Source organism: Phalaenopsis equestris, unplaced genomic scaffold, assembly GCF_001263595.1.
Source record: "Phalaenopsis equestris unplaced genomic scaffold, ASM126359v1 Scaffold000517, whole genome shotgun sequence".
NCBI classification, from domain to species: domain Eukaryota; kingdom Viridiplantae; phylum Streptophyta; class Magnoliopsida; order Asparagales; family Orchidaceae; genus Phalaenopsis; species Phalaenopsis equestris.
Window position 1 is genome coordinate 561638 of NW_018164957.1, and position 14699 is coordinate 576336.

A 14699-nucleotide genomic window follows, 5' to 3' on the forward strand; every position below is an offset into this window, starting at 1 on the left:
GTATATATATATATATATATAGTTCTATTCGATTAAATCTGGCCACATAAACTGTTCACAATTAATAAATGACGGCACCTACAACAATATTAGCGATTGGGGCAATATGACAAATTGATGAGAGTTAGGTTCTTTATTTAAAAGCAACAAGTATTCAAATAAATTATCGTTATTCAGCAGTTGTAGCTATTTTTTTTCAGACCTCTTTTCCTTAAAAATAATCCACTATAAGTAAAACAAAAAAGAATTTTAAGATCTATGAAATTTTAATGATAATATTAAATTGACGATGTGATTGTCAGGTGACTTCATAAATAAAGATGGACATATGCACTCTTATGTAATGATGATTTTCTACGGCGGCCGGTTTGCCCTTCTCTAGTCAGACCGTGCACCACTTTGACAAATGTAACAAGTGGGCTTATTTTGACTGCTTAAGCAGAAGGGTTTGGTTCGAACACACGAGTAGGTGGGTTTGGCCTGCTTCATTTATTGATCGTTACGTCTTGGACACGTTGTTGGGTTAATTTTTAAGTAGTATTTAAAAAAGACATTAATTCTTTGAAAATTTCAGTCGGATTGTATTTTTGCTTGGCATATAAATTTATTTTCTCACTTTTTATAGCATCAATATGATGTTCTAAAGAATTTTTATCATTTTTTTCAATAATCATAAGTGAAAATGAAGAGTGAATGGTAGCTTGCGTTATTACAAAATTTATAAAGTTGATTTAATATAAGTTTGAATGAATGGAAAATAAAAAAAGAAAAAGAAAATTTACATACAACTTATATATCTATTTATTTAATGCATAAATTTTAATTTTGATATTTATAACACTTTAGTAACATAATTTACACATGAAAAAGTTTATTTCTCTAATTATAATGATATAGTGTATGTGCTATTAAGAAATTGATTGTAAAGCATGCCACATGAAATAATGAAAGTGAGATGTTAGATGTTGGGCGGAAATGTTATACTTCTATTAGGGCTTCGATCAATTTAATATTAAAACTACACCGAGGAATATGAGTGCACTGATTCAAAAAAATCGGACGAAAATAGTAGACGATAGCACAATAAAGATGATCTAGAAAAACAAACCAAGATTTAATGTGAAAAAACCGAGAACAAGGAAAAGCTACGAAACCACACCAACAAATTTTCAATATGAAATTTATAAATTTACATAATACTCATTTGGATCTCCTCTCTATGATTGTTGGACCAAACAGGACTTTGCTCAAAACCCTTCGATCTCACAAGAGAAAAATACATTGAAATCCTCCTGGTTTACACTTCTCTCCTTCATGAACATTTGTCGAAAGAATTGCACATGTGAGTCTACAGCTCTGTCGCTAGAATAAAGAATTTAAATTGAAACGAGAAAGTGACTGCACATTGTGCCCCGACACTACTATCTGGTGCTAGAATGTCGCACCCTCCTCTGTAACTGAGCGTATAAGTGCCAATAGAAGACGCGGGGGACACTGTAGGCCTCACAATGGGAGTTCTCATGTGGGTGTAGGTGTGCATAGGTGAGGACACAACATCCAAGCGGGTGCACTGCACTGGAAATAAATATGTTTCTTGTTCAGCTTCTTTGCGGCTGTGGGTGCTCTTTCAAGCTCCACACCTCAACAATCTCTCACTTGGAGACTGAAAGCACCCAAAAGCTATATTTAGATATGTATCTCATTATGTATCATCTTCATAGTCATATATCGTGGAGTGGCTCACCCCGGTCTCAAGCTTCATGGACTTCAACTGCAGCCAAACATAACTCCAGTTTCTCGATAGTCACCAACTTTATCAATATGTTTGTAGGATTCTGAGTTGTGTGTATCTTCTCCAAGAATAACAGCTCATCTTCTAGGAGAGCACATAAATAATACCCCAGTTAAATGTGCTTTATCCTGGCATAAAAAATAACATTCTTATGAAGATGAATTGTGTTCTTACTATCACTATGAAGCTTTTCAAACCCCAGCTCCCTGCCCAATTCTACCATAAAGCTCTATAATCAAATCATGTCCTAGCTAGTCTCAACGATAACAATGTTTTTAGCCACCATAGTTGAAAGTGTAATAATCTTCTGTAGCTTGAAGACCCAACTCACCAAGTGTTTCCCAAAGTGAAGATATACCTTGTTATGCTCTTTTATCTTATAAATCTCCTGTCAAATCTGAATCTACAAATTTATATAGACTGTTCCTTGCATTTTCATAGCAAAGTGACCTGCTGATTATTCCCATCAAATATCTAAGAATCTGTTTCACCGCCTTCTGATGATACTTGCATGTATTTCCCATGTACCTGTCGACCATCCCAGTGCATATGAGAAATTTTATCTGGTACAAATCATAGCATACACCAGACTTCTAGCTGTTGAAGTATATGAAGTTCTCTCATTTGTGTTTCCTCAACTTCAGATTTGGACTATAGCTCCTTAGATAGTTTGAAGTGACTTTTAAAGAGGTGCAAACTAACTTTATCATACTCATTTTGAACATCTGTAAGACTTTCTCAGCATATCATGTCTGAAACAACTTTAATGAACTTGTATTTATGTCCTTGATGATTCTCATCCCGAGAAATTTTTTGGTTGGACCTAAATTCATAATCACAAACTCACTTGATAATTGTTTCTTTTAGTCTTTGATTTTTACATATATGCTTGTGCAATCAGCATGTCATCCATATATAAAAGGAGCAAGATATAACAAGCAACAACGGCTTGTCTAGCACTTCATGTTCCCATTGTTTGACATGAACCTGTCAAACCTCTTATACCACTCTCTTAGGGCTTACTTCAAGCCATAGAGGCTTTTCTTCAACCTGTAAACCAAACATTCTTTTCTTGGAAGCTTGTAACCCTTTGGTTGCACCATATGTAATTCCTCCTCTATATCTCTATATAATAAATTTTTTTCATCTATCTACTCTAGATGTAGACTTTTCTCTGCTACCAGACTCAACACAACTCTGATGGTTGTCATATTCACCATTAGAGAAAAATAATATGTAATACACTCCTTTCTTATGTTGGAACTCATTCACAATAATTCTTGCCTCATAGCGCTTATTACCATCTAACTTCTCTTTCAACGTGTAGTCACACTTGTTGTATAGTGCTTGTTTGATATATAGTAATACACTCAAATCTCATGTTCGATTTAAGCGTGTAGAGTTTCCACCTGAATGACTAAGAATATTTTACTGTTCATTCTCAAGACATCCATTTGAGACTTCACGGCACGTATTTGGGGGCATGAAGCCAGGGTTCCTGAGGATTCAACATTGTCCGGGAGAATTCACGTTTGGACGAGTTCTTTCGGGGCATAGGGCATGCTTGGTCATTCTGGCGTTCAGAGAATTAATCACCTATGTTATTATTATTATTTTTTGAATTACTGAACTTATCTATTCATGTGTGTCACGATCAAACTATTGAGAATTTGATAAAAATGACGACTATGGGCTGGGGTTCTATCATGAATTTTGATATTTGAGTGAGAATTTGAAAAACAGATGAATTATATGGTGGTCGACTTGTAAATAGGAAAGTTTTGGCTGGTATGTATGTAATTCTCCGAATAATTTCTTATTTCCAGCGAGAAACTTGGGATGGTTTTGACGAAAGCTGCTAATGAATGGTTGAGTATTATGGACAGGTGGCGATGATCTTCAAAAATGGCGGCTTTGTTAGGCAATTTTATGTGTTTAGGTATTGACAAATAAGGGAAAGCTACCTTCATATTTTACTAGTTTAAAGAGAATTAAACCAATTATTAATTGATAATTAATATAATTTGTAAAAGTTAAAAACTAAAAAAGTTTATGTTAAAATATACTAATTAATTGCTCTTATATATATATATATATAAAGAATGTGTTGAGGCGTGAGGTTCCCAACTCGGGAAAATATTTTCATACGGAACACGCACACAACTTTGCGTGCGTAATAACCCATCAATAGCCACCATTTCGGGGTTATTGGTAGGTTATTGTGGTGTTAATTTCAATAACATATAACCCCAATAAGCTTTGTGGGCTTTATTTCACTATTATTCATAAGTTATTATTGGGGGATTGCAGAGGTAATTGGAGTACACACGCAGAGCTGCGTGCGTATTCCGTATGTAAATATTTCCCCACCCTATGGGCTCAACGCCCAGTAGATATATGGGTGACTCGGTGTGCAAGTAGTTCGAGTATCAACTGGTTTAAGGTGACAATGTGCCACCAGGGGATTTGAACACAGAACTTGAGGGGACTTGCAACCTTTAAAAAGATTGTCCTGCCAACATGTCATGGAAAACACACTTTATATATATATTTTATTTTATTGTGCGGAAACAATAAGCATCTTAATATTTTGATATTTTACTGTCAATTTTATAATAGTTAACTTTAGTATTTATGTTACTACAAAAATTTAATATGATTATTAAAAAATATTTATTTTAAATAAAATGAAGATTTCTTTTTATACTTTAATCATGTTCTTAAACTTCAAGCTAATGCCGGAATTTTTCAATAGTTTCCACATTCCTTTTATAAAAAATATGTATGCTTTTAAAATTTGAAGTTTAACTCAACTTTTTCATTGATTTTATAATTTTTGATTTAAAATCAGATCTAATGCGCCATAAACAAATTTTTATCATCTTGCATAAATTTTGATGAATTTTTTTAATAATAAATATTTTATATTCAAATTCAAAGTCACCCAAAGCCCCGTTCTCAGCAAATTTATAATCAAACTGATAATCTCGATAAGTCAAATCCAATGCAAAATTAGTACAATTTGAATCACAACAAGTCATTAAAACACTTTTAGAGGTTTTGGATAAACAATTGAATGACCACATAAACTCAAAATTTGACATACTAATACTCAAATTAAGCGTCTTGATGTGAAAATGCAACGAGTCTAAGATCGTTTAATTTTGAAGTCATTAAAGCCCTGGAATCATTAAAAATCCCTCTATAATTAATTGGGATCAATATGAAATGTTTGATCAGGCGGTGGGAGTTATTTGTCAAAAGATTAAAATACTCCTACCCTAAAGGCTATAAATAAACTCTCTCTCTTCACTTGAGAGTGGGAGGAGCAGTGAAATTCAAGTGTTGTTTTGGTCAGAAGATTTGGCCATAACTTATGATCTTCATAGTTGCAGATCACCGGCAGCCTCCCTTGCTTGTCGTCGTCAATGAACTATGCTTGCACTGACATGTCCTAAATAAGATGCAAAAAAATGTATCATATTGAAACTGAACGATAATGTTTGGCCTCTAAAGCCATCATCATCCCCTACTTGTTAATATCATATCCTAAATATGATCGTTATGTATAACACAGTATCAAGGACTGGATGATAGCCTTCAGTTTTCGTAGCGCTAAAGACCCTTGCTTGTATAAAACTTATCCCAAATATAGTTGTGATGTATTGAAGACTTGGTGATAAAATTCAATCTTTGTAGTCGCGAACCATCAATGACCATCACGGGCCATCGCCACCAGCCGCCGCCAACCACTAGCCATCAGCGAACACTGCCTACGACTGTCATAGCCATAATACAACAGATGTTCCTACGACCCGTGTTTTCCTTTACATCGTGTAAAGATAAATGCAGTGTTCAGAAAATTATAACTACATTCTTCTTGGGAGAAGTGCTTCATATACTAACTACAACCTCTGTGGTTAACTAACGTTATTACAGCTTTCAACAATGGCTTATATGGTCAATTGATGTTATGCAGTCATCAACTACGATCTCTACGACCAATTGATGCTACTATAGCATTCAATTATGGCTATAACTCGCAATTCGGAAGCTGGAGAATATGTATATTGGGCACAACCTGCAATTCCCAAGTTGTAGTTACGACTGTCAAAACGGTTCGTTGTTCACGAACAGCTCGTGTTCAGCCCGTTAAGAATCTCTTATTTGATTCATTCACTAAGTTAACGAACCGAACACACACTATTTTTGTGCTCGATATATAAACAAGTCGAGCACGAACAAAGATTTAATCGTTAAGTACGGCTCATTTGAGCTCTAAATACCACTCATCAATTATATATATATATATATAATTTAATTGGCATTTATAATCAATTAAAAGAATTAATTAAGAAAATAGAATAAAAATTATTAAAGTACATTCAAGTGAAATTTTAATTTTTTTTAAAAAAAAAATTAATTGACTACAAGGCTACGAAGATTTATGATCAATTAAAATTATTAATTAAAAAATATAATAAAAATATATTAAATTATATTTAAATAATTTAAAAAAACTACCGCATGATTAGGGTTGTCAAAATGTCTCTTTGTTCGTGAACAGTTTGTGTTCGGCTCGCTAAACAAAAGAATTGAACACGAACACACTCTTGGTGTTCAAAATATAAACGAACCGAACACAAACAATAATATTTTTTAGCTAGCCGACACGAGCTAAGTGTGGGCTTTCTCATATTCAGCTCGTTTACACCTCTAGTTGTAGCTTTGCCCACGCTTACGTATTTACATATCTAACATATGAACTTCAAGTTTTACATATATGTCGCCTTATCTATGCATGAAAAAAATATTTTCACTTTTTAAAAGCTTATATACCAGCTTGTTTTCATGTGATATGAATGATTTGAGAGGTATAAATATAAAAAATAACATTCGCGTGTTATATATATATATATTTATGTAAATATATAGGAATTAGGTGGTATGTATATAAAATCCCCATGTAAAAAATAATGACAGATAGATTGTTTGCACGCATGAAAACATATCTTAAAAACAGTGACCCCCAAGTTACAATGCGATGATAATTCAAATGGATAGAAATTACGAAGCTCCTGCAATGCAGGAATGGAAGCCGGTTAGCTTGTGGGGTTGGAATCAATTCATTGATATTTGAACCATGTATCGAGGTTTCTAATTTAAGCATGAATTTGACGTGCAACTATGGCCGGCACATGTGGTGCTAACAAGTATTATTTGAAGTTTCTGGCCGGGGAAGCGCTTTTTAAATATTTAAAATCTTAAGGAATGAGCTTTCCTATTTGGTTCCTTCGAGTCACTTCAGCGGAAACAAAGAAGGTGGCCTCTATTCTAAAATGGATTTTAGAGTAAAGTTTCGGTTCTTGTGAGATAATTTTGAGAGAAGTCCAACAGAGATTGTTTCATCAAACTAAAACTTTTCTATACGTGTCGAAGTTCATGGTAACGCAAAGGAGGTGTATCGTCTTCTCAAACGAAATCTGAATGGAACAATTCTCATAACTTAAAAAATTATTGGATTCAACCCGACGATACTAACAAAATTATAGAGAGAAATAAAAGATGCATTGTTTGATTAATAATAGCTTCTACTTGTTTCAATATTTTCTTCAATATCCTTTTTGGGATATGATCCTCTATTTGAAATAAAGGAGGCAAAATGTTAGAATGATTACGAGTATTAATAAGGTAATGCATGGATAATATATAGTTTTGATGGGTGCTAGAACATTTGTGGTGTTAGAGTAATGAATTATTGTCTTTGCATTGTACAAAAATCAAACAAACACTATGAAAAAAGTAGAAAACCAATAGAGAAACAATAAGTTTTTATGTAAAGGGAATAAACCACGAGGCTTTACCCAGTCTCTTGTCCCACAACAGAAACAAGTTACTCAATTTCTTGAGGTACAACTTTCGTGCGTAGAAGAACTCTTTGTCTTATGTTAGGGAGTGATCGCAGTGGGGAGTAATTGCAGGAGCTTTAGTACACCACCTTCAGGGGCGGCCTGATGTTCAAGATGATGCATGCTTCGTAGTTTGCAACGTGATTGCGCAACTTCTGTTATCGCTTTACATTGTATTTCTTTGTAAGGAGAGGAAGATGGCTGCAAACGGTAGCCAGCGGTTGCAAGAGCTGGAAGTTTTCCTCGAATCATTGATATACAATACTAGACTTCGGCTCTCTCTTCTCCGAGCTTTGGCCTTCCTCTAGCTTAGGATCTAGTCCCTTCTCAATAGTGTGTAGAGCTCTATTTATAAAGTCCATATTACTAATAAGAAAGAAATCCACACCACTTTGATTGAATTGTCTAGAGATATTCCTTCAATCATCCAGTTCTTTTGTGGGTAATTAAGTGTCTTAAAGAAGTTGGAATTGAGTGATACTGGGTTTGTTGAATTGATCTTGTTGAGACTCTCAATTTGACCATAAGTTTATTAGATTCAAAATCTGTTGGTCCTTTGAATTATGCACTGAAAGTTTCTAAAAGTGGTTAAATAACATGATTTGGGCTTTTTTTGAGTTGATTTTGACGTTGTTAGGTCTATCTTGTTTAGTCGTCAATTTGACTATACATTTGCTGAAATCAGATTTATGGATGACTTCTAATTAAAATTTGAACAACTTGCTAAAAAATTACTTCGAGATCTGTGTCATGCCACGAGATTCGTGCCAGATGATGAAAATTTATTTTTGGTGTAATAGTATCTAGTTGCCCCCTATTTTTGGATGAGTTCAACTTCAACATCCAAAAATATCGAAATTTTGCAATTTTTTTGTTGGTGTATGCATACACACACACACAAGCATATATATATATATATACTTAAAATACATACACACAGCCGCCCAAAAATAGAATATATATAGTTGTGCGTGTAAATATGTGTATATATATAATAATTTTTTTATCAGTTTATATTAATATAAATATAATATAAATATTATATGTTTATATTATTTTTTATTGGACAAGTGGGCTGAGACTAGGCAATTAGTCCCGAGTCGGTCGGGCCGACGTTTCCTGCGCTCTGCCCAGAGTCTCTGACTATACAACCGAGGACAAATTTTATACCTTAATGAATTACAATTGGCTTCTTCCACTGTTGGTTGTGATTATCGAGCGGACACGCTATGGCTAAAAAATCTTAGCAACAGCGAGAAGTCGAATGACATCGGCTCAGAAGTTGGGCAATAACATCTTGTAATCGCTCAGGAGATGGGGCAACCGCAGCTCAGAAAGAAAGACAAAATCGACTTATAAAATAAAATAATTTTTTTTTTTGCAATATCGAGCAAATGAAAGACAAATAGATAAAAGATGTACAAATGTATCATCAGGCGACTAAAAGGATATAAAGGCCAACACATACTGGTACAAAACCTGCAACAAGACATCGTAAATAAAGGCGTCAATCCACTATGACATCCTCCTTATCGTCGAAAGTCTGCAACTTCATATTCTCTTCTTCAAAAGTGAACATCCTCACTTGACAAACGAACAAGGTTTCCACACTCTGATGGATGAGCTATCTTTCTTGTGCTCACCAAGGATATTGTTGATCATTATAAGCCTGATCTCCCATGACCTCGAAGAAAGGGTCAACTAATCTTCAAATGGCATTGTCATCACCTTCTTAATATTCTAACATTTTTGCAGATTTTAAGGGGGATGAGACTCTTCATATATCAATATCTCAACAACATAAAAATTTTCTTCCAAAAAACATGATACCAACATGAAAAGTCTAATTTGAAAAGTGTCACAACAATAAAAAAAATTTCTTCCTTAAAGCACGACAACAATAGTAGTCGAAGGATACATTTTTTTCTTCTGGGAGCCTCCGTTGATGGCCTGCTAGTAGGCCGAGGGACTCCTTTTTTTCTTCTAAGAGCTCAATAGATCGCGCAAGCAGATCAGAGGACTCCGTCATTTTTCTTTTGGGAGAGCCATTGATCACCTGCTAGCAAGTCGCAAGGACTTCACCTTTTTTTTCTTTTGAGAGCCTCATTGATCTTTTGCTAGCACACCGAGAAACTCCACCCTTCTTTTCTGGTTGCTCCATTGATCACACAAGTAGGTCTCCATCTCCATCATTCTCTCTTAACCCTACTTATTGACTCAAAATAGCCTTTAAAAAAGATAAAAATTAAAAACAGTCCAATATTGGTTTGTTAATGGATCTCGATGCATAACTCTTTGGCATCAATCGGGTCGCTCCCTCATTCTGTCGTACGATCCTGCATCCCGCGAACCGCTGACACGGCAAACCATCGTCCATGCCCACGGATCACTGATGTGGCGCTCCATCATACACGGATCGCTGCTGTGGCGCTCCATCATACACGGATCACTAACTTGGCTCTCAGCATCATTACAGCTAACACACAACAATTAGCCCAATAATTTTTTATTAAGAATATATGACAAACTTTAGGAAGAGGACCCCATATAACTAATAATTAGTAAATGATATGAATAAAGAGGGGGAAGAGATTTAAACCATGCACATGGGTAAAAATACAACTATTGAGAGTTCTATCAAACTTGCAATGTAAAATTATTAAATTGATCGTAATTAAACCATGAATAAAATTTATTAAAATAAAATAAATTCAAAGGGCCCACGCTCAAAAAGACACATTTAAGAAGTTAATTGTAATCCCCACCTATGGGCTATGTTATCCCTCAATTCTTAAATACAATTGAAATTTCCCTATAAGATGGACACCAAACAAGGTAAATTAAAATGCTTCAAGTCCTCCTTAATGGCAAAATCGTAATATTTCCCCACAAATAATCCCCCCGTCCCTCCCTCAAATCCTTAAATACACGCCTGCCGATCTCCCCTCCCCGCACTGCTTCGCCCACCATCATGACCTCCCCCGTTTCCATAGAAGCCTTCCAATCAATAACTCCGGCGAAGGTCACGCCGCCGGGAAAATCCCGACAAATCTCCGTCGCCGGCGATCTTCCTCTGGCGGCCTTCGCTGCTCATTTCCGGCTAATTCTATACTTCCGGCCGGCCTCCGGCGAAGATAACTCGGCCCATGCGGTGGGGGCGTGGATGAAGGAGACATTTAGCGAAGCGTTGGCGGAGGAGCCGATGCTCGCCGGAAGGCTCCGTCGTAGCGCGGCGGAGAACGGCGGGTGGGAGGTGAGGTTCAATGATGCCGGTGTGAGGTTGGTTCTCGCGAAGGCGGCGGCGGAGATGGCGGAGGTTCTGGACGCCGGCGATAGGGAGGACAGAGAGTGGGGACTGGTTTTCTGGAGGGATGTGGAGAGAGAGAATCCAGATCAGTCTGCTCTGTTTTTTATTCAGGTTTCAATTTTTTTCGCATAAGTTTTTCTTTTTATATTTTAAATTTTTATGTACAGTAAAGATGGCGGTCATTAATAGAAGTACCAATTTGACTAAAAAATATTAGACCAAGACTCCTGATGCATTTAGAGTTTAATTGTGGGGCGTCATGTGTCAAGTGAGATCCATCATTTTTAACACTGCATTTGACACGTGGCGACGTCCCACCATCAGACTCCGAACCCAAACTATATTAGAGCCTTGATGTAATATTTTCTCCAATTTGACATTACGGAGCGCTATAAGATTTAATTTAATAAGTCTCAAGATAAATTTCATATTTTTATAAAGTCTGAGATTAAAATCACGCCATAATCTATCAAAATTTTAAATATAATGGATGGGCAGCCTAAATTTTTAATTTTACATTTCAAACATTAGTAAAAATTTTAAATTTAGTTCTCTGAATTTCAAATAAGACGTTTCAGGCCTGAGAGCTTTTCTGAGCTAATGCTGATGAAGGTGAAAAAATTTTATAATAAGATGCTATTAAATTAAATAAATACATGATCTATAAATACTAATTTAATTTATTCATACATTCTTAGTATTTAAATAAAATTAAAATATATACATTGCGATTTCAATTTTGTTTTGGTAAGTTAATATAGATTATATTTTATAATGTTTTTTAAAAATATTTTTATATAAATAAAAATAAAAATTCTAATATTAGATATGAATCGCCTTTTAAGTTAGACGATGCTTCCTCACTACGCAATGCCCAAATGTGGGAATTGACCGACTCGTATATTTTATTTTCCTAAATTAATATGAATTGCATTTTCTTATGATTAAAAAAATATATATTTTTATTATATTATCTTTAATTAACAATAATTATAGAGAATATTATTATATAAAATGAATTACTATTTTGCTCATTTATCTTATTTATCTGACATAACAATAAACTGAGAATTTCTTGAAATTTTTTTTTTTTTTCGCTTGAAATGTTTTTTCGACTTTTCATTTATCATTGTTTTCTCCGGGTCATTAACTCCAAAAGACACTCATTCTTAAGTTCACTGCCTCCACGACAGGCCCACCATTTCGAATCACTGCCTTTATAGAACGTTCATCCTTTGGATTACCGCCTCCACAAATCGTTCACCCTTTCGTAACACTGTCTCTATAGCACACTCAATTTTTGCCCCACTATTTCTACGACATATCCACCCTTTCAGATCATCTTCTCCACGATATCTATTAATAAGTTACTAAAATAGTCAACAATGCCAATTAATAATATTCTATTTTTATGTTATGACTCATTTGTTTGGTTGAGAATTAACTTTTTGAAACGAGTACATGCATACCCCCAATTCTTATATATTCGCATATATAATATCTAATCTTAACTCTCTATATTTATGCCATCACTCTTTCAACTTTTAAAAATGAAATATAAGTTGTCAAACACAAATAAGAAGACATGCAAATTGAAATTTATGTGTTAGATATTAACATTCATAGGTGCAAACTTTTTTCACTTAAATTTTAAATCATTTATTATTTTGCAAATATATATATATATATATACATCTGAATTATTTTGGGTTCAAATTTATTATGAGCGGTGCCGGGCCGATTGGATTTGACAGATGGAACCGCTAAATAAATTTATTTGGTAAAAGTAATAAAATCAAAAAAAATTAAAGGATTATTTTCATATATATTTTTTAAAAATTATAATTTTTATTTCTTCTTAATTTTAAAAATTTCTTTGTGATGTATGATACATTTGTAATGATATTTAAGACAACTCTTGTATAATAAAACAGTACTGAATATATATTTTATTTTAAATTAAATTTATCATTCAGGTCATTTTTGTTAAGTTTAGAGTTTTCTCTTTATAAATGGTTCTTTTTTTAATTATTTGAAAATATAACATAATAAAATATTTGATAATAAATATATATATATTTAATGAAATGAGTTTACTAAAAAATTAAATAAATTTTTTTTAAAATTTTATTAAATTGCGTAAGGATATTATTGAGTCTTCTCTATAATTAGGAGATCAATTTTAAAACACTTTAATTATAAATATCTACTTTTAAGTGTCATTAAGGCACAATTAGGAAAAACAGGGTAAGGAAAGAGATTTAGATGTTTGCAATTTATTATAATTCTCTCTCTGAAATTTTAAGAAAATTATGTATTTCGTATAAAGAATTATAAATATAATATAATATAAATGAATTTGAAGTTTACAACTTAATTTATTTTGACAGAATTCAGAATTTAACACCATTTAGGGGTGGTGGGCAGTCTAGGACTTAAATACTGTTTTTTGGCCTTACACCTAACCGATGTGGGATTATTTATCCGTGACATGCCGCTCGTCAGTCGGTTGTTCGCCTCCAGCCGTCTGTTGGCCATCCATCACCGTCCCTGAAAAGAAAAATATTTTTTAAATATATTATTTACATTATACTGCAAATCAAATAAAAAAAATATTTAACTACAAAGATTTTACATCACATTCTATTTTGAGCAGAACAAACGGCTTCGTTTTTTTCAATTCACATAGAAAGCATTACTGAACATTCTGCAAATTAAATACCCATTGAAATCTGGCTACAGGTGACGGACTTCAAAGACGGCGGCTACTCCATCGGCATCAGCTGCAGCCTTCTTCTCGCCGACCCTCTCTTCCTCATCCGCTTCCTCCTCAAATGGTCCCGCACACATAGCCGCCTCACCGCCGCCAGCCGCCTCGCCGCTGCACCAGTCAGTCTTCTACATCACCAACTTCAAGCCCTCACCTCTCCCATCCCACCTCTCCGCCATCCCCGCCGCCGCACCCCCCACAGCCACCCATCTCTTCCAACTCCCTCTAACAGCCGGAGAGCTCGCCGGAGTTTCTTCTTCATCCGGCGAGAACCTAACCTTCCTGCGCAGCGACCATTCCGGCGACCTAAAGGTGGGGTTTTGGGTGAAGGGAGGCGGGGGAGGGAAGGTGGCGCGGTGGGAGGAGATGGGGGCTGGCGAGTTGGACCTCGGGGAGAAGAATGTGGCGGTGGATGTTTCGTATCGGATCGTGCTGGGAGGGGATGGAGCGGGGTTGGTGGTGGCCATGGTTCCCGGCGATGGCTCGGATGCTTGGGTAAGCGTAACGGCTCCGGGTCAGGGAAAGTATTAGGGTTTGGAATCGCCGGGGATTAGCAAGATTTAAAGTTGCTCTATTGATGAATTTTTAAATCGAGATTTACAAGCATAGCACTCATTTCTTATGCCTTTATTTATCTCACGCCTACTGTTTGAAAAGATGTATGAGAATGTGAATTATATTTTTTTCTTATAGAGAGGATGCTTTGAATATAAAAATTAAAATTTAGGTGTGGGATAGTAAATGCATAAAGCTTGGGTGCTATATGTATGTAAATTTCCTATTTTTAATATATGTATGGTCGATTATATAGTTATGGAAGCAATTATAATAAATATGAAATGTATCATGATTAAATGACTTTGGGTGTACATTAAGTTAGATCGTTGCCAACATGAGAAAGCCGAGTAACCACTCTTTCAG

General features: G+C 34.9%; 1 protein-coding gene across 1 annotated transcript; it reads left to right on the forward strand.

Annotated features, from left to right (window-relative positions):
* The first annotated feature begins 10433 nt into the window (after nucleotides 1-10433).
* Nucleotides 10434-14506, forward strand: LOC110028636. The gene is made up of 2 exons (XM_020730566.1): nucleotides 10434-11119; nucleotides 13751-14506. Exons 1-2 carry the CDS (start codon nucleotides 10673-10675, stop codon nucleotides 14330-14332), a joined length of 1029 nt encoding a protein of 342 aa, XP_020586225.1. The 5' UTR covers nucleotides 10434-10672; the 3' UTR covers nucleotides 14333-14506.
* Nucleotides 14507-14699: the final 193 nt, after the last annotated feature.

Excerpts from the sequence above, each read along its gene's own strand:
- LOC110028636 (XM_020730566.1), top strand. The coding sequence starts at position 10,673 with ATGACCTCCCCCGTTTCCATAGAAGCCTTCCAATCAATAACTCCGGCG. Across the intron at positions 11,120-13,750 it reads CTGCTCTGTTTTTTATTCAG|GTGACGGACTTCAAAGACGG; the intron begins GTTTCAATTTTT and ends ATCTGGCTACAG.